Source organism: Physella acuta, unplaced genomic scaffold (genome assembly GCF_028476545.2).
Source record: "Physella acuta isolate Inbredline_101_S28 unplaced genomic scaffold, ASM2847654v3 ptg000562l, whole genome shotgun sequence".
Taxonomy (NCBI): domain Eukaryota; kingdom Metazoa; phylum Mollusca; class Gastropoda; family Physidae; genus Physella; species Physella acuta.
Genome location: NW_026732081.1, coordinates 2,592,761 through 2,619,229, shown reverse-complemented (window position 1 = coordinate 2,619,229; position 26,469 = coordinate 2,592,761). Strand labels below are relative to the sequence as shown.

At 35.9% G+C, this 26,469-nt stretch overlaps 1 protein-coding gene across 2 annotated transcripts in view; it reads left to right on the top strand.

Moving 5' to 3' along the window:
• Window positions 1–239: 239 nt before the first annotated feature.
• The window catches only part of LOC131946550 (leucine-rich repeats and immunoglobulin-like domains protein 1), a 186,316-nt gene continuing 160,086 nt past the window's right edge, over window positions 240–26,469 (top strand). For both annotated transcript variants that reach the window (XM_059307400.1, XM_059307399.1), the window contains exon 1: window positions 240–635. In XM_059307400.1, coding sequence (XP_059163383.1) covers window positions 557–635 — 79 coding nt within the window. In that variant the 5' untranslated portion in view covers window positions 240–556. The remainder of the gene's footprint in view (window positions 636–26,469) is intronic.

The following is a 26,469-nucleotide window of genomic DNA, read 5'->3' as shown; positions in this document are numbered from 1 at the left end:
TTTTGTGACTAGGGTAAACAGGGTCGTTGCATAGACATGTGTCTCAGTTTTGTATCAGTGTTGACATAGACACTGTCTAAGTGTTCACATAGACACTGTCTCGGTTCATACAGCAAGTCATCTTACATTGGGCAGAGTTATATATCTCGTCAAAGTGCTTACAGACATACTGCTTGTATGTAAAGTGCTTACTAAATTCTTACATATACATATCGATTCACTTGTTATACTCATAAAAAAAATCTTAAATAAATTTGATCTAGAGTGATCAGTTTTGGGAATTTCATTAAACAACAAGATCTAAGTATAATCTTGTTGAAAGAACATAGCTACAAACAAAACAAGAACAAGGACAAAGCAAAACTTGAGATGTAAGGAGCCTTAAAGCTACCGTCTGCTTACAAACTCACAACATAGATAAAACATCAAGACACCAACATACGACGTGACCTCGTCTTGAAATCCCAGGGCAAACGGAATAATTCACTTTTGATAATGTTCAATTTTCTCCCATTCGCTGGATTGCGTTAGCCAACAACTTGATGAATCCCACACAATGGATACATTCGTCGTTATTTTCATCACAACCCTCTCTATCTTCTCTATGGCGTTTGGGACCATTCACGAGCATGAAGGTGAGTACATATACAATACTCTCTTAGACCAGTGACTCTTTTTTCCTCTTTACTCATATTCTCTGCTCATATATATATATATATATATATATATATATATATATATATATATATATATATATATATATATATATATATATATATATATATATATATATATATGTATATATATATATATATATATATATGTATATATATATATATATATATATATATATATATATATATATATATATATATATATATATATATAAAACTATGTATATAGATATGAGTACCGCCATTAATATAAAGGTATATATATTTGAGTGTGTGTTTGTTAGCTAAGAGAATAGGTTGGGTGAAGACAGGTAAAAGAATATTTTATATGTTGTGGCTATGTAACAGCCTGTGGCAAGGTTATTTTTTTCGACCGAAATCTCGAGTTTTGCTTTCAATCACCCAGGTTTTCGTTAACACTGATTAGGGTGGGATCGATAGTTTCAAGATTCGATACCGATTACAGAACAAGCCTTCTACACTGGCTGTGGCATTTTGTCCGTAGAACACAAACTAGCAGTCAATAATGCCTAGCATCGATACTCAGTCAATAATGACCAGTATCGCTACTTATTCAGTAATGACCAGCATCAGTACTTAGTCAATAATGTTACATCGATACTAAGTCATTAATGACCAGCATCGATACAGTCGACCAGCTCCATGTTACCACACGAATAAAAAGTTACCATTGACACAGTGAACACATACATCTCATTTTTTACATGTAAAAATGTTTTACCTGCAAACAAGGTATACATATATATTTATATATATAGTGTGTGTGGTGTGTAGTGATGGTGTATGGGAATCATATTTTAATTTAATTTAATTATTAAACACCACCCCCGAATGGTTCACGGTACATTTGATTGCTTTTTTATACTAACAGAATACCTAGCACTGTACTGTATAGTAAAGTAACTAGGACAGTTGATCACTTTATTCTACCAAAGACCTACAAAATGTATATATCCTAGGTCTTGAAAAGGGCTATATCTCAGGTCTTTAAAACACTAAACCACTGGCTCTAAAATCTATACAGACCATACTACACATCATAAAGCTGAACATCGTAGGCTCTAAAACCAACATCACAGATCCTAACAAATTTTCCGTATACAATCACAATCGCTTGAACAACGTCAGATATCACTAGAACACAGTTGCATTAAAGTTAAGAGTTTCTAATGTTAAATGCTGTTCATTAGGTCTATTGACTGGATCGTTGAGGTCTGTCTACGTTGTTTTATTGCTGAATAATGGCGCATGAGATAACTCGAACAATTACTGTACACTTTAATAGGTGGGCGTAAAGGCTTACTAGGATGGGAAGAAGCGGACGTTTAAAGCAAGAAAAGAAATGTTTCACATTAGTTTTAAATCTCCAGAGAGCAGTAGCTCAAAGTTAAAGTTATCAAGTTGTGCACTGTTTCAGTTGATGGTTCTAGGGAATTACGACATAAAAATACGTAATTCTTACATTTCAAGTTTAGATATTCGCTGTACTAATAGTACATTTGGTGGTTTTAGGGAATTAAAACAAATGATACGACATTCTTACATTTCAAGTTTAGATGCTAACTGTACTAATAACATATTTGAAAACTTATTTTCGAACTGAGAGGATTTTGGGGTATTAAAAAAAAGCATCAATAGGACAATAGATGCTAATGTTGATGTTAGGGTTGGGAGAGAGTCAAAGCTCATGGTTATGGTTACTGTTAGGGCTAGCGTTAGGGCTAGGGTTTGTGGTTAAGGTTTGTGGTTAGGGTTTGTGGTTAGGGTTTGTGGTTAGGGTTTGTGTTTAGGGTTTGTGTTTAGGGTTTGTGGTTAGGGTTTGTGGTTAGGGTTTGTGGTTAGGGTTTGTGGTAAGAGTTTGTGGTTAGGGTTTATGGTTATGGTTTGTGGTTAGGGTTTGTGGTTAGGGTTTGTGGTTAGGGTTTGCGGTTAGGGTTTGTGTTTGGGGTTTGTGGTTAGGGTTTGTGGTTAGGGTATGTGGTTTGTGGTTAGGGCTTGTGGTTAGGGTTTGTGGTTAGGGTTTGTGGCTAGGGTTTGTGGTTAGGGCTTGTGGTTAGGGTTTGTGGTTAGGGTTTGTGGTTAGGGCTTGCTACACATAGATTGAGATCTGCCCGCTTTACATACATTAGGATCTGTCCGTACACTATTTTCGCCCTGAAATATTTCATTCATGAATTCTGTTCTGTACAACGCAGATGTATACTATAGTCTCTCTACCTAAAGTGTGCCTTGAAAATATATGACCTTTTAAACGTTACAGTTATGTTCAATCTTTGACCGACAACTTACCTGTGCAGACGTCAATTGCAGTTTGTCGTGTCAATCATTAAGTGACATGACATGTCAGATGCATGCCTATTACAAGCAGCATCTAATTTATGTTCTGGTCTGTGTCTTAAAGATAATTAGTTGCGCATGGTTCCAGTTGATTGGGTGAGAAATTATTCCAATCAATGTGACACGTCACAATCTTCGTTACGTGATGTGGGTTAATGAAGGCACGTGCGCTGATGAAGGCAAATAACGGTCATTGGGGCGTGAGTTAAATAAAAGACGTTCCGCTCTATGTGGTTAAATTCTTGCTCACACTAGTCTAGTGCGCGCGTGAGTAGTCTTGTGGTCGTGTGAGGTATGGACTCAGATCCACGCTCTGTTCAGTTTAAACAGCCTGTCTTTGTATCATGACTTGAATACCTGACTGATGCCTTTATAGAGCATAACATCATGCCTTTGATTCCTGACTGATACCGTTTTAGAGCAAGAATTCATGTCATCTTGACTGGTACATTTATAGAACAGGACATCATGCCTTTGATTCCCGACTGATACCGTTTTAGAGCAAAAATTCATGTCATCTTGACTGGTACATTTATAGAGCAGGAAATCACCCCATCGATACCTAACTCATACCTGTTGTTTATCTTTTCATACTTTTAACACTTGACTTACCTGTTACTTATTCTCATGAAAAAAGTAATGGAAGTGTTTACATACCAAACTAACGTTCTGTTTTTTTCGATGAAGTGCTTATAAACCTGTCAAACACACCCGGATATAATGCGTTCACTTCCCGGTTTATTTGTGCTTGAGTCTACTCAGCTTCGTTGGGTACCTGACTCAAGTTAAGAAAAATCATGCTGTATATTTTTCTAAACACAAATACATTCATATTTTGAGATCGAAGTATCAGGAGAACTCTACTTCATCTGCACTTTGACAGACAGGTCACATGAATATTTACCTCCATGTCCTAGTTCCGATTCCTCCAGTTAAAATAACCTGAGACTCCCGTCGAAATAAACATCTCTCTTTCTGTCCGCCATAAATAAACATCTCTCTAGCTGCCCCCCCCCCCCTTCTTCATCTGTAATTACAGTTAGTATTACAGAGGAAGTAAAGCTATTTTATGCAGGTGTAGTATTACTAGAGCATTAAAATAATCAGATTTAGAAACGTCGTCTATTATTGGAAAATCAGTTTTAGCTAAGTATCAAATTGATTTAATTATATACAACCCCTACCGATTTAGTTACATAAGTAAAAGTCATATGCCTATGTTGTATAAAATAAATATTCATCCACTTATAAACACATTCATAGAGTAAACATAAATATACATCCAATAAAACAGAAACTTAGATATATATATATATGTATATATATATATATATATATATATATATATATATATATATATATATATATATATATATATATATATATATATAGTTAATGGATATTTATAATTATTGAAGGAACGTATTGATTAGTAAATGGATATTTATGTTTACTATATATATATATATATATATATATATATATATATATAATTATATATATATAGTAAACATAAATATCCATCTACTTATCCATATGTTCCTACAGTAATTATTAATATCCATCCACTAATCCACACATTTATACAGTACCATAAATATCCATCAATTAATCTGCCCAAGTTCATACCATTTCTAATAAATAAATGTAGTTAAAGTAAAAACAATATAATACATTACGTATGAGCCCTCAATTATTTATGATATTGACTGCTAGGTCTACAATACAACCACGTTTTCTCACATACACGACTTTGCTTTCTTTAGAACTACTTGCGGCCAGTTTTCTTGTCGCAATTGCTTCCCTCCCTTTGTCTTTTGTTCCAGCGGCGCGAAAGTAGGGGACGCAACTCCCTAAGATTGTTTATAAAATACCCCATTAAATTATTTCCCTCGCCAACCTCCACAGACATCAAACGTCAGCGGTGCAAGACATTTTTTTATCCCCCATTTTATTTTCTCGCACGCGAAGTGATTTTCTTAATCGCGTCTCGGTTGGGTGATCGCAATTTCCTCAGTTCAGGGGAGAGAACTAATTCTACGTCTCATTTAATGTCTTGAAATAATACATCGATTGGTGGTCCGATTCAGCTTAGTCAGCAGGTACCTGATAATAGGGGAACCCCCGGGGTAATATTACAGGTTTTACCTGCAGGTGAGATACATGTTGTGATACAGGTGGAAAAGCTTATCATGCAGGTACCAAAGTTATCACACAGGTGAAATAGTTAAGCTTGATATGCAGGGGTTGGAAGGTAACACAAAAAATTGATACAGTCAAATAGATAAACAAGTTACACAGGTATAGTATCCATAGATACCACATACCAATTGTGTTAGTCATAAGTCGCAGAGAATATCACATTTAACTTTTAACCCAACGTCTTAATTATACAACCTCTGTCTAAAACCTACAACCTACTTCTGAAAATTACACTCAATACCTAAAATCTACACCCCGTGACTAAACCTACAACCTATTCCTGAAACCTACAACCCATCTTTATCCTTATGTCAAAAAACCTATGCCTAAAACCTACAACATATGTCAAAAACCTACTCCCATGTCTAAAACCTACATCCAATATCTGAAAGCTAAAAACCATGTATAAACCTGCTCCTCCTGTCCGAAACCCACAACCTATCTCTAACACCTACAGTCCATTTAAGTCTAAAGTCTGTAGCATTAAACCCTACCAAAGTCTAAAGTCTGTAGCCTTAAAAATCGACCAAAGCCTAAACCTGTAGCCTTAATCCACTAAACCTGTAGCCTTAATCCACTAAACCTGTAGCCTTAATCCACTAAACATGTAGCCTTAATCCACTAAACCTGTAGCCTTAATCCACTAAACCTGTAGCCTTAATCCACTAAACCTGTAGCCTTAATCCACTAAACCTGTAGCCTTAATCCACTAAACCTGTAGCCTTAATCCACTAAACCTGTAGCCTTAATCCGCTAAACCTGTAGCCATAATCCACTAAACCTGTAGCCATAATCCACTAAACCTGTAGCCTTAATCCGCTAAACCTGTAGCCTTAATCCACTAAACCTGTAGCCTTAATCCACTAAACCTGTAGCCTTAATCCACTAAACCTGTAGCCTTAATCCACTAAACCTGTAGCCTTAATCCACTAAACCTGTAGCCTTAATCCACTAAACCTGTAGCCTTAATCCACTAAACCTGTAGCCTTAATCCACTAAACCTGTAGCCTTAATCCACTAAACCTGTAGCCTTAATCCACTAAACCTGTAGCCTTAATCCGCTAAACCTGTAGCCATAATCCACTAAACCTGTAGCCATAATCCACTAAACCTGTAGCCTTAATCCGCTAAACCTGTAGCCTTAATCCACTAAACCTGTAGCCTTAATCCACTAAACCTGTAGCCTTAATCCACTAAACTTGTAGCCTTAATCCACTAAACCTGTAGCCTTAATCCACTAAACCTGTAGCCTTAATCCACTAAACCTGTAGCCTTAATCCACTAAACCTGTAGCCTTAATCCACACCAAAGCCTAAAACCTGTAGCCTTAATCCACTAATCCTGTAGCCTTAATCTACACCAACGCCATCAACCAATTAGCCCCATGTTACAATCTTACCGTCTTAAGTCTACATCTAAAACAGCCAACTGTCTCGCTCTCACGTGAACCAGCTAAACACGTGACCACACTTAGTCCGCTGGCTGAGTCCACGTGATTCCCGTCCCATCCGTCTGTCTGGAATCTTCGTCTCGTCTGATTTGTCTAGCACCTAACAATTCCTCAAGGTCACCCGAGTTTATGAAATATTTGCATTAGTCGTCTAAAAATAGACATTTGTCCCGAGCGTCAAAAACAATCTCCTGGGGAAGGAGTTGTGGTGGGAGGGTGGGCGGGGAGGGGGGGGGGGGGAGAAAGGGAGAGAGAAAAATTGTTTTTGTAAAAACAGATGGACTTTTTTGGCATTCACTGACCTTTAGGTTAAGTTCTCTCGAATTTCGCTGATTTTATTTTTCACGTTTTATTGAATTCGTACTTTAAAGATTTGTGTTTTAGTGGTTTTTTACTTTCTCTACCGTTGTGAACATAGCAACTGAGACTGGCTATTCACATATAATGTTTATGTTTATCTCGTTATAAACATAGTAACCTTATACATTGAGCTCTAATATTTATGTTTATACATCCCTGCATCCGTTACTAAACTAATAACACGGTTGTTTAAATGAGGAAATACCACCTGGATAAAACAAGTCATTACAGGTATTTGCGTTTCTTAAGAACAAAGATGAAACACGTCGTTAAGTGCAGGTATAATGGCTTCTTCATACACCTGCATGAAACAATAGCCCTGCCAGGTAAGAATACAGGTAGATCGCTGTGTAGAGTATTAAGGTAATGAGTGGTCGAGTGATAGAACCATAGAGTGAAGCGTTAGTTCATTGAACAGCCACAAAAATACTATTCACATCATAAGCTAAGAAGAGTGATATTCTCAGGGAAAAGGGAAATAAAATTATACTTCCAGAATTAAACATTCGTTATGCCTGTCAACATATAGGTTTTTCTGCTAGTTACAACACAACGCACGCATATATAACGCCATATTTGTTGTTTTATAACCATTCTCGATTATACTTGTTGGCAAACTAAAACATTGACAAGTTTATCATTACATCATTGTATTAGTCGCCAAAATAGAATCTCTGGTTGGTAAAAACTGTCACATTGACAAGTTTATCATTTATCATTGTATTAGTCGCCTAAGTAGGACGTCTAAATTTATTTCACCGATCACGTGACTTCAGGTCAATCTCGTTACAACGAGAACCCGCGAGATTTCCACGTCCTTAGACACGGGCCGGGGCGCGAGATCGGCCTGTCAATCATCCATCGACTCCGCAAGCAAAACAACTTGGTGTTCAATGAGGCGTGACTGCGGCTTTGTCTAAACACCCTCGTCATGCGAATCAAATACAGAAATCTGGCACGCAACTCAACCGTGTTGTCTTAAACCCAAAACCCCTGCTAAAAATAGATTGTCGTTACTTCTAAGACACTTGCTTACCTATTTTAACTTATTTCCTGCAGACTTTGAAACAAAAATAAATGAACACTTTTTTTAAAAATAGACCGGGAGTGATCTCCCCTAAACTTTCTCGAATATTCTTATATAACACTAATTAAACTTTTTAAAAATAGAATAGAATCTCGTAGAAAACAGTTGCGCAGCAAATGAACGTCAAACAATATGTGAATAATAGTGCGGAATATTATTAGTACTTATAAATTCAAATGCATTTGTTGAGTAATCAGTTATAGCATAAATTACTACTTACGTTTAAACGGAAATTACTCAAAATTTGACTGAAGGCAGGGAATTAGTTATAGGTGATTGAAAAACCAAAAGTAGAATAAATTTCACTTCCGGTTACCGGAGATCGCTCAAAAGTTGATACAGAACTACAAATTTGATACAATACTTATATATGAAATTTCATCAACCTAGCTGTAACGGTACTCAAGTTATCGTGTTCACAGACAAACATACACACACACACACACATACATACACACAGAGAAACATACGGATAAAATTGCAAAACAATGTTTTTCCGACTCAGGGAGGTGTAAAACGTAGAGATTTATGAAAATCTCGATTATTATTTTTTTTTGCACGATAACAATACTTTCTCTATACTCTGTATATACGAGAAAGTAATAAGCACTTTAAAAAAAATACAAAAAATCTTGTACCTTGAGAATAAGATCAAGTTATGCGTATGACGTCATATTAAGAAACTTGAAGTTATATCGTCTGCAGACACATTCATTTCTTACAACCAGACCTACGTAATTGAAAATAGATCGTAAATTTGTTACGAAGCTGCCCTGTTCCTTGGACGTTGTAAAAAAGAAGACACAATCACACCGCACGTTTCTGCCTGCTACGCTGGAAATGGAAGAATCAAGCCCGGGTTTGAAACTACTTTACGATGTCAGTTTTTTAAATTTTCTCGGAACTAATATACAATCCTGGTTTACAAAGTCCAGATTCGTTATACGACACACCCCAAGCATAAAGTGTCTCTAATATCAGTGTGTCTGACACACTGTGTCTATTTAAGCCTTGTTTCGTTAGAGATTTGACACAATCTTTTCTTTCATGCTGCAAGATTTATCGTGCTGCTATTCTGTATATCTTTCGGTTTGTCCCACTCACGTCTGAGGGAGCTTGCATGTTTATTTTCGTTCAAGCTCCTAGACTTACGTAATGAGGGTTTGCCTCTTTGGAAAAGAAAATATGGTTTATGGGAGTATGATATTGATGACGTAAACAGGTAGAGCGTGAGTAAAGAATAGAGAGGTCATGGAATACAGCGTGAGTCAATTTTTCTCTCATTTTCTGGAGTCAGTGACGTGAGATGGACAAGCATGGGTAGCAAGGGTGATCAAGATGGTGGTATGGGCAAATACTTGAAATCATTTAGGTTGTAATAAAGACAAATACTTGAGATCATTTAGGTTGTGATACGGACAAATACTTGAAATCATTAAGGTTGTGATACAGACAAATACTTGAAATCATTGAGGTTGTGATATGGACAAATACTTGAAATCATTAAGGTTGTGATACAGACAAATACTTGAAATCATTGAGGTTGTGATATGGACAAATACTTGAAAACATTAAGGTTGTGATATGGACAAATACTTGAAATCATTAAGGTTGTGATATGGACAAATACTTGAAAACAAGGTTGTGATACGGACAAATTATTGAAATCATTAAGGTTGTGATACGGACAAATACTTGAAATCATTAAGGTTGTGATACAGACAAATACTTGAAATCATTAAGGTTGTGATATGGACAAATATTTGAAGTATTTACGGTTGGGATACGGAAAAGTACTTGAAATCCTTTAAGGTTGTAATGCGTAAAAATATTTGAAATCATCAAAATAGTGATACGGACATTTAGGGGAAATCCAAAAAATAGTAACATGGACAAATAGTAATATCGACAAATAAATAGAATAATCAAAAAAAGAGAGACTCGGTAAAATAAAAACACAGGACATCTACATATTTTTCAAATAAATAATTAAAAAATGTAAGTGAGAAAACCGCAAAAGGATAATGTATGAAACAAAAACAAAAAATAACCACAAAGGTGATACTGTAAATAGCAACATCAGCAAAACAGTCAACTACATCAGCAAACTCCGAGGTTGCCAACAAATTTATCAGCGCAATACTTGACGGGCTGAACATTTCCATCCCAGACAAAATACAGAAAAATAATAACTTGTAATTAGATAAAAAAAATTCGGCTTAACCAATTATCATAATGAATGAGCTTCAAAATTTAATTACTTGTTATTTTTTTCAAATAGAAAATTTGAGAAAATAATGAATGTCCCACACTTTTTATTAGCTTCAGGAAGCAGCAAATATTTTTTTTCATTAGTGTATCATAATTACAACAGCGTGAATATTGGGGCAGGCAGACGACTCACGACGTTCGGCAAACCGACCATGAACGCAATAACCCCACTCCCCCCCCCCGCCCCGTCTCCTCCCTGCTGCTCACATCAGCAATTCTAGACTTCCACGCTGACCCATAAATTCTTGTTTCAACTAACAACTCCTACCACCAACACCCCTAACCTTGTTTACTATCAACCCCTTTATTCGTTTCGTTTCTGCCGATGCTCCAACTTTTTAAAAGATTGATTTATCCGCAGTAATCAAGATCTCCGCGATTGTACGTCCATTGCCTGGGCGTGTCTATTGTCTCCATAACCCAGAAATGATCGCTTTGGGAAAAATAAAAAGAATTTTTTTTCTGTCTCATTGACGTCACGTAAATGACTGAGCTACAGCCACGATAGATGGGAGAGCTGAGTTGGATAATGATGGAGAGCTAAGACACTTTAGCTCACAGCTGTGGATAATTTTGGAGAGACAAGACACTTTAGCTCACAGCTGTGGATAATCCTGTTGACAAGACACTATCTCACAGCTCTGGATAATCTTGGAGAGGCAAGAATCTTTAGCTCTCAACTGTGGATAATCCTGGAGAGATTAGACACTTTAGCTCACAATTGTGGATAATCTTGGAGATGCAAGAAACTAGCTCACGACAGTTTTGCTTTAAAGCTACTAAAAATTCCTTAACCAACTTTCTACATCTCTAAGTATACTGTGTATCATTTTAGAAAACTTAAAACTACTATGAAAACTTAACAAAGCTTTCAAATTATGCAAAGTTTGATAATTTTTAAAATATTTCAATCCATTAAAAAGACCGAGAGTACTTTTACACACTGAGCTTTACGTTCCACTACCGTAAAACTCCGAGTAATGACAATTTATTTTTAAGCACGTGCGGATTGGACCGGATATTATGTAATAACCTCACAAGTGTTTCACCCTGGCATTATCAAACTACAAAAATATCCCATAATTTTTTACGTTATTTGGACATAATGAGTGTAAAAACCTGACCACGTGACGAAACAAAAATGCGAACACGTGACCTGAGTGCCATCATCCAATGAGATTCTTCTGGAGGAAACAGAACGAAATTTGCTTTTTTTTTCTTTTTTCGGGTATTGAATTCTAGCGTATGGCCTCATTTGCATGTGGCCAATATTTGAGGTATGCTTCAGTTGTGGCGAAAGGGGAGGGAATGTGGGGGGTGTTGTTTCTAACAGGGGAGGATAACTCTGCTCTGTTGTCTGGAGCTAGACTGTCAACACTGACGGTGATGGTCCCGGTCCAGAATTAGCGAGGGTAGGAAATGCCTCGTCAGTTTGGTGGGCTGGGGCAGAAACCGTGTGGCCAAACAGCCGGCTTCCGGTTCGAGCTTGTCAATAAATAAGAACACTTCCGGTACCGATATATACGCAGTACCCTAATGACGCAATATAGCATCTCAAGTTCACAATTTTGCAAGGTATTAAAGGGCATGTTATGTTCGAAGTTTTCTACAAAATATTTTCTGAAATATTTTTTTAAAATAATTATAAAACAGATTTAAGATTTCATATTATAGATATCCTGATATGAAGGCAACAAGTTCTTGAAATATCCTTACATCTTTTTCTCGATAATATTCTTTACTCAATAAAAGCATAGCCTAGGGATGCAAGTATCATCAAAATTTTATATTTTCTATGTAAATCGTTTCACCGCGAATCTTTTCTACACCGTGACCTTATTAGGGTGACATCCTGTGACCCAAGGAGTTATTTATTCTCGATTGGGAGGGAAGATGTAAAAACGCAGAGATCTGAACACGCTCTTTTGGACACTCTCGGACAACCAATTTGCTGGACCAGATGATGTCACTTCCGGTTTTATTTGTTACACTTTTTAAAATCCTCGCACTGACCTAGATAAACTGTTGATAGCCCGATAAAAATGCAAGGTGGAAATATCTACAGGTTTTAATAAAGACGATATCTTTATACCACTTGTAAGATAATTCATTTTTAATGTAGAATCTATACTTAAACATGTTGCTTCTTGAGTATTCTGATAATTAACTTTGTCCGCTTAATGTCCAATTCCAACTTTTAAAACTCCTGTAGTAAAAATGACAATAAGTTTTAAAACGTTTTGCTAAAACTAAATGTATTGTTAGCTTTTTTTTCTATTCAAGTCGTTAATGATTGTTATAGGACAAGGAATTCATTTAATTAGTGAGATAATCAACAATTTTTTGTCCTGTTAATACTTGGTTTAATGAGAACAACATGCACAGAATGCAGGTTTTAATTAATTTGGTCTTAGTTCATACCATACCATGACGTCAAACTGTTTATCGTTAGCATAACTTCTTACTGTCATGCTTTTAGTGATACACTTGCTAATGACATGCTTAGAGTGTTAACTTGCTAATGCTATGCTTGGAGTAATACACTCTCTACTGCAATGCTTCGAGTATTACACTTGCTACTGCAATGCTTAGAGTAATACAATTTCTACTGCAATGCTTAGAGTAATACAATTTCTACTGCAATGCTTAGAGTAATACAATTTCTACTGCAATGCTTAGAGTAATACATTTGCTAATGCCATGCTTCGTGTGATTTGTCATCCAGCAAGTCCAGTTAAACTGAAGGTGTTGGATCAAGACACGGTTGGGTTCATGTGTAAGTTTCAACGAATAGATCTATCAAAACTAACACAGAAGTTCTCTACACTCATAGTGTCATCTGTATAAATACAAAGAGAAAAACTTCTCTCTCGTAGCAGATCTCAATACTTAGAGCATACATCTGTAACAAGACAATGAGAAAAACTTCCCTCTCGTAGCAGATCTTAATACTTTGAGCATACATTTGTAACAAGAAAGAGAGAAAACGTCCCTATACGTTTTTTTTTAAATCCCGCTCTAAACATTTTAAATATGTAATCATTATATAAGCCGACTAAAAAAACTAGATTTGCTGAATATATTGACTTACATTTTTAGATATTATGTTTTATTTTTTTTATATTCTACCACAACAGCATATTATATATCACACTTCAGTCAGTATTTGAACTTTCGAACTTTGCTTCTGGGAAATATGTCATCTAGAACTAGTTTAGGTGACCGGAAAGAGATAGCTTTGATCGTCGTTGGACCAGCATCAAACACGTCACTTCCTATGGCAGACCCAGGATCCGTTGACCGTCAGGCGAGCGAGTGCCTGTCCTCAAGTGGCCCAAACCACTTCACGAGCTCTTCTCTTACAAAATGGCTTGAACAAAAATCCCCCCAGGGGAGGTAACACGAAGAATTTTCTTGACCTAGATTTACATAATCGTTCACCGTTAAAATAATGGCCGTTAGAAAAAAAAAATATGCATGCTGCTTTTTTAAATTTACCCTTGTGCACTAGGTATAATGCACACAAAAAAGTCAGTCATTAGCATAAATCAGACGAAGGTCGTTGCTTATGTTATAAAGTTTGCAGATTTTTAGTTATGTAATCACAAACTATGAGAGTGATATATGTCTTACAACAAGGAAATAGAAACCAATCAATCAACGTAAACGCAGACATATTGGTTAGTATCAGTATAAAAATATAGTATTGTACTTGTAGTAATCAGATACCTGCGCATTATACAGCCAACATTCATCATGACCAACAACTATGCTTTATACAGCCAACATTCATCAAGACCAACAACTATGCTTTATACAGCCAACATTCATCAACACCAACAACTATGCTTTATACAGCCGACATTCATCAACACCAACAACTATGCTTTATACAGCCGACATTCATCATGACCAACAACTATGCTTTATACCAGATCTACTTTATGCCCTCAAGTATTCCCTTAAAAAATTATACATAGAGAACATTTCCTACTCCATATTGACTTGTATTATCTCTAAGATATGTAACCAATCGAGATCAAATAAATGGTCTATTTATCTTAACATTCTTACATTTTGTTAGTGAATTCAATAATTTTACATTAACTTTGATGAGTACTTAGATTACAAAAGAGATATTCTTGTATTGTCATTGGACATGTCCGTATATGTAAATTCGTGCTGTACAAGTAGATCGGAAATAAGGTACAATCACCACTGAACGACAAACCTATGATCAAACAGGCACAATGACCCAAGTAATAGTCAAGTATTTTATATTAACTAAAGATAAAAACTATTTGTATGTTCAGCTAGTAGAATGTATTTTATAATAAAAATATTGAAATAATTTCTGTGCTCAAGATTTCGAGGTAACTCAATAGACTCTGGTGATAAAGCCAGGTACAGTTGACCTTGATGACGTACACATCACGTGACTGGTGGCGTGCGCGTGCCACTCCGACCGTGAGCGCACGTGGTGGACGTGAAGTCACGTGATGAGCCGGGGAGTGAGTACAAACCTTCCGGATTAATGACCGGTTTTTTCCGGCACGATGAGCAATGTTTCCGCCGCGGAGCCTGTTTTTAAGGCACCAAATGAATAATTTGTGTTCATTCGTGTAGCCGCTACTTGTGCGAACTCTAAATCTGGAACAACACATTGTTTTATGGGCGTCACGTGGCTTTTTTTACGATTATAGCATTGGTATATGTTGTGGACAATATCAAAACATAAGTGTGTCAGTACAACTAAGAAATTTTAACAGCTGTCCCAACTTATTAATGGCGTTAGAGAAAGACAGCGCCATCTGTTAACAAATTAGCTCAAAGTCAGTTCCAACGGTGATAAAATTTACCTTAGAAAAAAAAAAATAAACAAATTACCTGAAAGGTATCTCACTTGTTTACAAATTACCTCAGAAAAGGAAAATCCACCTGTTAAAAATTACCTCAGACAAAGACAGCCCCACCAGTTAAAAAATTACCTCAGACAAAGACAGCTCCACCAGTTAAAAAATTATCTCAAAGACAGTTCCACCAGTTAAAAAAATTACCTCAGACAAAGACAGCTCCACCAGTTAAAAAATTACCTCAGACAAAGACAGCTCCACCAGTTAAAAAATTACCTCAGACAAAGACAGCACCACCAGGTAAAAATTATCTCAAACAACAATGACAGCTCCACCAGCTAAAATATTATCTCAGACAAAGATAGCTCTACCAGTTAAAAAATTACCACAGACATAGACAGCTCCACTAGTTAAAAAATTACCTCATACAAAGGTAGCTCCACCAGTTAAAAAGTTACCTCAATGACAGTTCCACCTGTTAAAAAATTACCTCGAACAAACCAAAATCCCCAGTTCACAAACAAAAAATTACCCTACATCCCCAGTTAACGATCAAGTAAAAAAAAAAAAAAAACAGCGCACATTAACATGGACTCAGTCACGATTCAACAAAACACAGACCATTATCATGCCAGACAACACAAATCGTGGAAGCACCTGGTGAATATTACAACAGACGGGGAACGCGCCTAATTAGATAAATTAGTCAATTATAAAACTTTATACAAACATGTAAATAGATCTGTGTGTGGGTTCTTAATCGTTCCTATTTCAACATCAATAATTGTTATGCGGTGTTTTATTATTTATTCCAGTGTGGGGGAGGTGGGGGGTATAATATTACCCAGTTATCAAAAAAAATTTAATAGATAATGGTATTTTTCAACATTGTTAATTCTATAGAATTATGTGTTTATTTTTCCAGCATTTATTTATTTAAATAAAAACACCAGACACTTGATCAATAGAAAGAAACTGTAATCTTAGAGGGGGGGGGGGGGGGATGACCTGGGTTGTGTCGGATGTAGGCCTACATGTACCAGCACGTGATGACACGTAAGGTCACGGGGTCAAGCGCCACGAGAACGCTAATGTAATTAGTTGATTGGCGCTGGACTTAAGGACGTCCATTCACTTTCTGAGCTTCACGTGAACCTTGACCATTGTGCACCACGTCTAGCACGCTCAGCAGACATCTGATCAATGTCTTGTGCGGCTGTGCCAAGATAGAATGGAATCTTTACTCAGCTTGACCACATATCTAATGGAATCTCTAGTCCAGCTTGACCACATATGTAATGGAATCTCTAGCCAACTTGACCACGTATTTAATGGAATCTTTAGTCCAGCTTGACCACATATCTAATGGAATCTCTAGTCCAGCTTGACCACATATCTAATGGAATCTTTCGTCCAGCTTGACCACATTTCTAATGGAATCTCTAGCCCAGCTTGACCACATATCTAATGGAATCTTTAGCCCAACTTGACCACATATCTAATGGAATCTTTTGTCCAGCTTGACCACATATCTAATGGAATCTTTAGCCAGCTTGACCACATATCTAATGGAATCTCTAGTCCAGCTTGACCACATATTTAATGGAATCTCTAGTCCAGCTTGACCACATATCTAATGGAATCTTTAGCCAGCTTGACCACATATTTAATGGAATCTAGTCAAGCTTGACCACATATTTAATGGAATCTAGTCAAGCTTGACCACATATTTAATGGAATCTAGTCAAGCTTGACCACATATTTAATGGAATCTCTAGTCCAGCTTGACCACATATCTAATGGAATCTAGTCAAGCTTGACCACATATTTAATGGAATCTCTAGTCCAGCTTGACCACATATCTAATGGAATCTCTAGTCCAGCTTTACCACTTATCTAATGGAATCTTAGCCACACATCTACCGTATATAGCTGGCTTAAGCCACACAGCTACCATATATACCTGACCTAAGACAAACATAGCTGCCCTATACATACATTCTTCTAACTGGCAGCTAAGTTACACAACCACAGCATTTAGCTGGGATGTACGTACATTCTAATACCTACTAGCTAAGGTATACAACTATTGTATATAGCTGGTATATACATATATTCTCCTACCCTCCAGCTGAGTTATACAACTATTGTATTTAGCTGGGAAATACGTATATTCTTCTAACCGGCAGCTAAGCCATAAATCCAGTTAAACCTTTATTATACAAATTTGTTTCTCCATTAAAAATAGATCTATCAATTACTCTGATTACTCTCTACAGTGCGCTACGATTAACCTTTGAACCCTTTTATTTTTCCTTGTTGCTGTCTGCTTGTTGATTGCTTGAATTTTTGTTTGATTGTTGTTGTTTGATTGTTGCTGATTGTTCGCTTTTCTTTGTTTTTTAATTTAATGTTGGCAACGCTCTTTAAACATGACGTCACTTCCTAAACTTCGAAATCCATATTTTTACCATCAAAATTAAACACCATTTTGTGAAATGCCATAGAAATACCTTAAATCCGCAAGAAATTGCAGCCAAAATTAACATAAATACTTCAAAAGAATTCTTGCCTTGATAACTGCTATTTTATGTGCTGTTTTGCTTCAAGTGTTGTTTTAAAATGTAAAATTCGATATAATAATTGCTGACAAGTTCTATTGTAATGTCAAGCTAGAAGTGTTAAGCTTACGATCAATACCTTTCAACGCTAACCACAGTTCCAATTTTTTCTCTCTGCCGTGAGTGTTTATACGTAATTACAGCAATCAGAACAGAACTGATAATTAGATTGGTGCCCACTGGACGGCTAAATTGGGAAGAAGTAATTAAACTAGGACACTGGTGATTCCTGGTTACGTTGGGTTTCCGTGTAGACAGGGCAGACTAGATGGGGAATAGGTGAACTAAATGTTCAAATCTGGACCGATGGGGAATAGGTGAACTAAATGTTCATGTCAATCCTGGACAAATGGGGAATAGGTGAACTAAATGTTCATGTCAATTCTGGACAAATGGGCAATAGGTGAACTAAATGTTCATGTCAAGTCACAGATGGGGAATAGGTGAACTAAGTGTTCAAATCTGGACAGATGGGGAATAGGTGAAGTAAATGTTCATGTCAAGTCACAGATGGGGAATAGGTGAATTAAATGTTCAAATCTGGACAAATGGGGAATAGGTGAACTAAATGTTCATGTCAAATCTGGACAACCATCACCTATATATCACCTTATATACATACATATTTTTATTATAATAACATGCATATATTATATACTTATTTAAACTTACATATACAAGATGAATACATGTACACATATAAAGAAGCACCTACCTATATATGTGTATATTTTAAACTATATGTATATATTTATGCATATACAGATTATAATTTAAGATCATTCGAGTATTGCGATGCCTTTTCTTCTATGCTGCTTAATGTACAATTAAGTAACACATTTAACAGAGAACAGATCTAGTGCCAAAGAAAACTAGATACGGATTTTAAATTGAAAAGAAGCTAGTTTGGTCCTACCATTTTATGCCCAACACATTTGTAAGCTACTTGTGTAATAAACCTAACTACAATAGTTTGAATAATTGAGCATCCGTTTTATTTAACTTAATTCGGCGTTGTGTTCGTTCTTTTGTTCTGCTGAATATTTGATGTTCCTCTTGTTTAGAACTCAGCAGTGTCTGGTTACCATGACGATACTGGAGCGTAGGTTATCGAGAATAGCTCCACGTTTGTTAAAAAAGTCTTTCTAATACTTTTAATGCTGCGTTGACACTTTACACATTACTAATGCAAACACACAAATAGGAAAATGTGCATGTCATTATTTTAGGAATTAGTTTTAAATAGAAAATTAAAATGATTGTCTCAGATAGGCAGTAAACAAAAAAATTATTTCTTTTAACCGCGATGGTAGTGTGGCTGTTATGTTTTGCATCACTGTCTATATAATAGATTTTAAGTAATGAAGTTTCAAATAGGGCCTATAAACATAGGGTCATATCAGCAATTTCCGGAAATTGCCTTGTTTCACCCCTCTGTACTAGCGCATTGTGTTCTTTGATCGCGAGTATGATAATATCTTTTGGGCACATTCCTCCCACATATAGAGCCATGATATATATATATATATATATATATATATATATATATATATATATATATATATATATATATATAAATATATATGTATATATATATATATATATATATATATATATATATATATATATATATATATATATATATATATATACTTTATTTGTGATGTATTATGTCTATTCCTTTGATTGTCTTTTAAGTGTGTCCTTGGCGTAGCTAGGTTATTTATCTCTCTAATGGTCTATGATTGATAGCCTGTGGTCACCACGTCAAGTTGGCGCTTGACCAGAGACGTCAGATAACTGCACTAAAAGAGTACGTCAGTAGGGGACTTATAGCTTTTGTTTCATTCGTCACAAGAGTGGGGTTAGGGCTAGGGTTGTTTATTACAAGAGTGGGGTTAGGGTTTGGGTTGTCTATTACAAGAGTGGTGTTTCGGTTGTCTATTAAAAACGTGGTTTAGTGTTAGGGTTGGGTTATCTATTATAGGTTAACTCGATATTATTTCTAAATTTAGAGCTTTATGAAAAACTATAAACTCTAGGTGTATTGCGATGTATACACAACCCATCTGACTTCTATAAACTCTAGGTGTATTGCGATGTGTACACAACTCATCTGACTTCTATAAACTCTAGGTGTATTGCGATGTGTACACAACTCATCTGACTTCTATAAACTCTAGGTGTATTGCGATGTGTACACAGCTCATCTGACTTCTATAAACTCTAGGTGTATTGCTATGTGTACACAACTCATCAGACTTCTATAAACTCTAGGTGTATTGCTATGTGTACACAACTCATCTGACTTCTATAAACTCTAGGGGTATTGCGATGTGTACACAACTCATCTGACTTCTATAAACTCTAGGTGTATTGCGATGTGTACACAACTCATCTGACTTCTATAAACTCTAGGTGTATTGCTATGTGTACACAACTCATCTGACTTCTATAAACTCTAGGTGTATTGCGATGTGTACACAACTCATCTGACTTCTATAAACTCTAGGTGAATTGCTATGTGTACAAAACCCATCTGACTTCAAGATTTTGTAGACTGCCTTGGTTTATCTGAATTATGCCGCTTTGCTGGCTGGCTCCAGTTTAAAGATATATATCTCTTCTTTGTAATTCATAATGGGATAGATGACAAAATAACAACATTTGCATTATTACCGTAATTCATTTGTTAAATAATTAGCACTTATGAAGAGCAAATAACATTAGGTCGGCTTCAACACAGCCAATCATTCCTTGCTGCTTCATTACGAAAAGGCCAGTAATTGACACATGTCATTAGCCTCAAAATCTCTAATTCAGACCCCCCCCCCCCCCACACACACACACACCACACACACACCCGCCACACACTGTGTCGTCTTCAGATTGTCTAATGCGCTTTTCGTGTTGATAATAAGAGAAAAAAAACGGCATTCATCAAATCGTTGGCCAACTTTATAAAAAACAGTTTTGATGTTTTTTTGTAGTTCCACGCAGTTTATAGCTTTTAAACTGGTATAAAAAATGAGCAAATGCAGCATTAAAGTGTTAAATACTCTAGTGAGGGTAAATATCCATCATGCCAACAGTTTTTAAAATACACGATAGTTGCTTGGATTACGATATGAGAAAATATTTTGGAAGATTTATATTAAACTCTAATGTTATGCAATATTTTCTGATGATACGTTTTAGAAAAAAAATTATGAGCTAATTCAGAAGAAAATAGTAAATAGACTTGCAAATAAAATAATTTAGAGAAAAAAATAGTTCATGAAGTCATTCATTTGAAAATAGTTATCAGACTTGCAAATATAATAATTCAGACAAAAAAATATTTCATCAACTTCCAAATTGCCTAATTAAGGGAAATAAAGTTCATGTAGTTGCAAACGAACTAATAGAGAGAAACATATTTTAGGTTCTGACACCTTGCACTTCAGGAGCAATAAATTCAAGATGGCTGCCCACAGCAGACGTGTAACTTCATAATGGCGGGGTGATTTCAACGGAAGATTCTATCTGAAGAGATAATCTGCGCTGATATCCGGAAACCATTAAATCACTGGGAGAAACCAGCACATGCTTTGGTTTAGCACTCACGATAAGCCGCTAGATCCGATGGAAACTTATTAAGCCTTGTGATTAGACGGCTATCGGCGGATGGGTACACGGGGCAGGAAGACGAACTATTTGGCTGCACGCATGCGGTTGTCTGGCTTAAATTAATGGCCGCGTAAGGACTTTTTGAATTGTTTTAGTTACACACATTTTCTATAGACAGAATTTAACGCATTGTTGAGATGTTGACCTTGAGTGTAACAGATTGTTGTTGAAGTGTGACCTTGAGCGTGACATATTGTTGTTGAAGTGTGACCTTGAGTGTGACATATTGTTGTTGAAGTGTGACCTTGAATGTGAGAGATTGTTGTTGAAGTGTGACCTTGAGTGTGACATATTGTTACTGAAGTGTGACCTTGAGTGTGACATATTGTTGTTCAGATGTTGACCTTGACCCTAACTGATTGTCGTTATCGTGCTGACGCTGATTGTGACAGTTTGTTGTTGATTTGTTGTCCTTGGATATGACAGATCACTATTCAAAAGTTAACCTTGACTTTAAAAGATGGTTATCTGTAGAAGATTTTTATCCAGATAGATTATTATAATTAGTTTTACCAACTTTAGTATGATTGGTTTACGCTGACCAACTTTAGTATGATTGGTTTACGCTTATCAATCTACAAAAGTTTCTAATAAAAAATGTATTACCCACAATACCCAGGTGTGAGTGCTCACAAGTAGACAAATAACGTACACGTCAGCTTACATACACAACCCAGCTGATATATTACCCATATCAATTATTCCGCTCCGTCAAAACAATTAAAATCCTAAAGCAATATGTTTCTAGATCACCTCTCTACCCGTTCAAGTAGATGCTTAGCTGTGAGTAAACTCGTTCTAGCTCACCTATGCAATTAGCTGGCTACACCTTTCGTTTTGCTGGTACACAAAAAATATCGTTTCACAAGTGCAAGTCAGAAACGATTTTCAACAAGGATTGATTGTTTTTGAGCACTAACTACCTTTTCTTCGTTGATATAGCGTCAGTCATTTCTCGATCCTGAAATCAATTTTTTTTTTTTTTTTTTTTTTTTTGCGTGTAGAATCTATTTATAGCAGGGAGATAAGGCAGACGGCTTGTGAAATGAGCATTCCCCACCTGAAGCTGTCAACAAGGTCTAGAGGCTCACGGCCCGGGACGTAATCACCCCAGCACATCGCAGCACAATAACTTTCTATTTGATAGAGACGATAATCCGCCGACACGCTAACTCCTCAACATGGCCACCCTTAATGCTGGTGAGGGACGGGGAAAACAGATTTTCTTTTTCATACGCTAGATGTGGGCTAGAATTACATTATTTGGATAGATTTACAGGAGTATATATATATATATATATATATATATATATATATATATATATATATATATATATATATATATATATAATATAAATGTATAAATGTATATGTATAAATGTTTATATATATATTTGTATAAGTATAAATATATATATATATATATACATATATACATAATTTACACACACACACATATATATATATATATATATATATATATATATATATATATATATATATATATATATAATATGTGTGTATATAGGTATTTAAATATACTTTTATACGCGGTGGTTCTTAACCTTTTTGGAGGCACCGAACCCTTCTTATAGTTCTATAATCCGCACTGTCAAAATCCGATTGTGAATCATATTAGTCGTGTGTGTATCTTGATCTCCGCAGAACCCCTGAGACTGGCTCACCGAACCCCTGGGGTTCGATCGTACCCAGTTTAAGAACCACTGACTTAATATATGAATGCACGCCCGCTATACATTACTCCTGAGTAAAATCAGTATCGATTAAGGTACACACATTATTGGTTTACATGTAAGAATTTATTTGAAACGGCGTCGTAAAACCTGACACAAATGCATTGTTTATCTTTAACTACTGTAAGCGGGGTAGGAAATATCCGACAAAATTGTAATACACAATGTTACACTAGAGATATGTGTTGGTTACAATTCTCTTGTGGTTGTTTTTTTTATTCGTTATAGCTTACTATAAACTCCTTTTTAACACGTTTTTCTTAACTCAGCTTCGCGTTTGTGGATTTGTTTGTTTGTTGTTAAAATTGACATCGAAAATTAGCCCACTTCTGATTGCTCTAGAGATCTGAAATTTGGCATGCAGGCTACTTTCGCCTAACAATTTTAGATGCAATCATAAAAATTAGCAATTAGAGACCGTAATTAGCTTAATTTAATTACGCCCCAAGGACCATAAAATTGAGGACATGATTTCTAAAGATACCGACAAGACTGGAGGCCTATTGACACAGTTACTTCGGCCCCAATCGATGTGAGCGCGCTGGCCGTGATCGTATAGTGGTTAGTACTTCGCGTTGTGGCCGCGACAACCCAGGTTCGAATCCTGGTCGCTCAAGATTTTTAGTCCGTGTATTTATAAACACTTAGTCAAGTCATACTTAATCAAGTCATTAGATAAAGTAGAAAATAAACTATATAAAAACTTTTAAAAAAACCACGTTTTTCATGTGTAGCAACGGACTATAAAGGAGAAAATAAAATACTTAAAAAAACTTTTTAAAAAACCACGTTTTTCTTGTGGACTAAAAAGTAGAAAATAATTTTTTCTTTTGTGCTTCCTCGAGCTGTGCAGATTCTTGTGATGACTGACAAAAAACGTGGGTCGGGCAGATGGGTCGGGAAATTTGATGGTGAACGTACCCACGTTTTTTGTCATCAAATGTATGTAAATAGTTATTTTCTACTTTTTAGTCCACAAAAAAAACGTGGTTTTTTAAAAAGTTTTTTTTTAAGTATTTTATTTTATTTGTTTATATGAAGTGTGCAAATTTGGTATTAACTTCTGAAACTAACTCTTTAGTTTTAGATTAAGAACATACAGAAAATATAACATCGTAATTCCTAAATACATTTTTGACGCAAACGAATTGTTCCGTCCTTTGAAGCGAGTACGCATGACCGCAAAAAATGACAGGGAACATGCGCATTTAAAGCTAACATTTGGGTACAGCTTCCGGTGTCGTACCGGCCTGTGAGGAAGCATGGAACTCTGGGATCAAAGACAGGAATCAATAAACATGTCCGCGCGCTAAGGTCAGAGACATGAATTCAAGATGGCGTGTCGTAGATTTCAGCATTAATGAAAAAAAAAGGTTAAATACGATCACAATTATTTATTTTGTGTATAAATAGCTGGGACCTGCTTCATGCACTAGCTCGATGTTTTTTAATACTTATTTTTATTTTGTTTACAAAGTCCCTGAACCAGTTTAGTGTTCAGCTGTTGTTACCTCCCCTCTCATTGCTAACATTAAATTATCGCTATAGCTATTGAATCAACACTAAGTGGGAAATTATCTTAGATTCGCGGCCTGCTTAATGTAAAAAAAAAATAATAAAATAAAACAGGCTATAAAAGCATTGGGATTGAGCTAAATGATTATATTGCCTGTAGAAATAGAGAGATGCTCAAGTTGGGTCTAAAGAAAACACTTAAGTTGCCTCCCTTAATTATTTAAATTGAATAACTACAACTCGTCTAGAAGTTTGAACTTGATCTGAAACTCTTAAGGTACGGTGGTTAGGTATGTCTGTTTATTTCTCTCTCTCTCCCTCTCTCCATCTTTCTCCTTCTCCGTCTTCCTGGTTTTCTCTCCCTCAAGCTCTCGCTTTCTCTCTCATTTCTGTTTCGTGTTTTTCTCACATAGATTCTCTCTTAGTCGGCGTCTCTTTTAACATTCATAGTACATGTTATAAAAGTAGTTATGTTACAAATGTTGCTATGTTACCAAAGTAAATAATATTTATACAATTGTTCGGTATACAGAGCACTTTTTAATGTAAGATTAAAAAAAAAGAAATAGTCTCCCTACTTCATTGACAAGAAAATCAAAACGTAAATGTGTAGCCTTTACAAAAAATGTAAATGCAGTGTTACAATAATATTAACTAGTAGTTGAAGTGTCGGTAGCAATGTTCGTAATCTCCTTCGACTAACTATAGAAGGGTTTTAAATAACTTTCCAGTATTTGGATCTAAGTCTAATGTTGTTTCTGTTAGCTACACCATAGAACAGTAGGTCTCGCCTCTGTTAATAGCTCTATTCTAGTTTCCACGACTTTTTGTTTAACAAAGTTTTTTTTATCCCCCTCAACAAACGCTACTGTTGTTTTACCGGTGTAAAAATAGAATCAGTTTTCGGGTTTATTGTCTTCGCACTGATTTGTTAAAAATATTTGGGGAATGATTTGTGTGTCAGCTCTAGTGAAAGGTGAACTGGTCTGCTGGTGCAAGTACACGGTCGTTGGCTGGTGGTATGGTTGTTGTGGTGTGGTCTGTTGTTATGGTTGTGGTGGGGTCTGGTAATATGGTTGTTGTGGTGTGGTTTGGTGGTCTAGTTGTTGTGATTTGGTCTGTTGGTATGGTTGTTGTGGTGGGGTCTGGTGGTATGGTTGTTGTTATGTTGGCTGGTGGTATGGTTGTTGTGATGTTGTCTGTTGGTGCAGGTACACGATATTCTGGCTGGTAGGACCTAGTGTTGATTTATATTTAGGTTTTTCTTTAGAGTTTGATGAGTCTGTGACCTCGGCATCTGAAGGGATAATGTGGTCCATACTATGCCCAGCCATACTACTCCAGCTAACACAACACTACAACAATTTTTATACTTTTAACAGCTAAAGTATTTTGAATAATGTTTCTAATGACGACAATTAACTATATTGTGTTGAAAGAGATTTAAGCATGACTGTTCATGTCATTTCAGTTTGTATATTCTAATTTTAACTATGACAACTAACATGTAGATATATACGATCTAAAAACTAAACAGACACTCTAACATTTAGCTCTATAGATCTGTAAACCCAACTTGACTTACATGTCCCCAACACTTACTTCTTACATCTTACACTTTTGTTTCACCTTCAACCTCCCCTCCTCCCCAATTC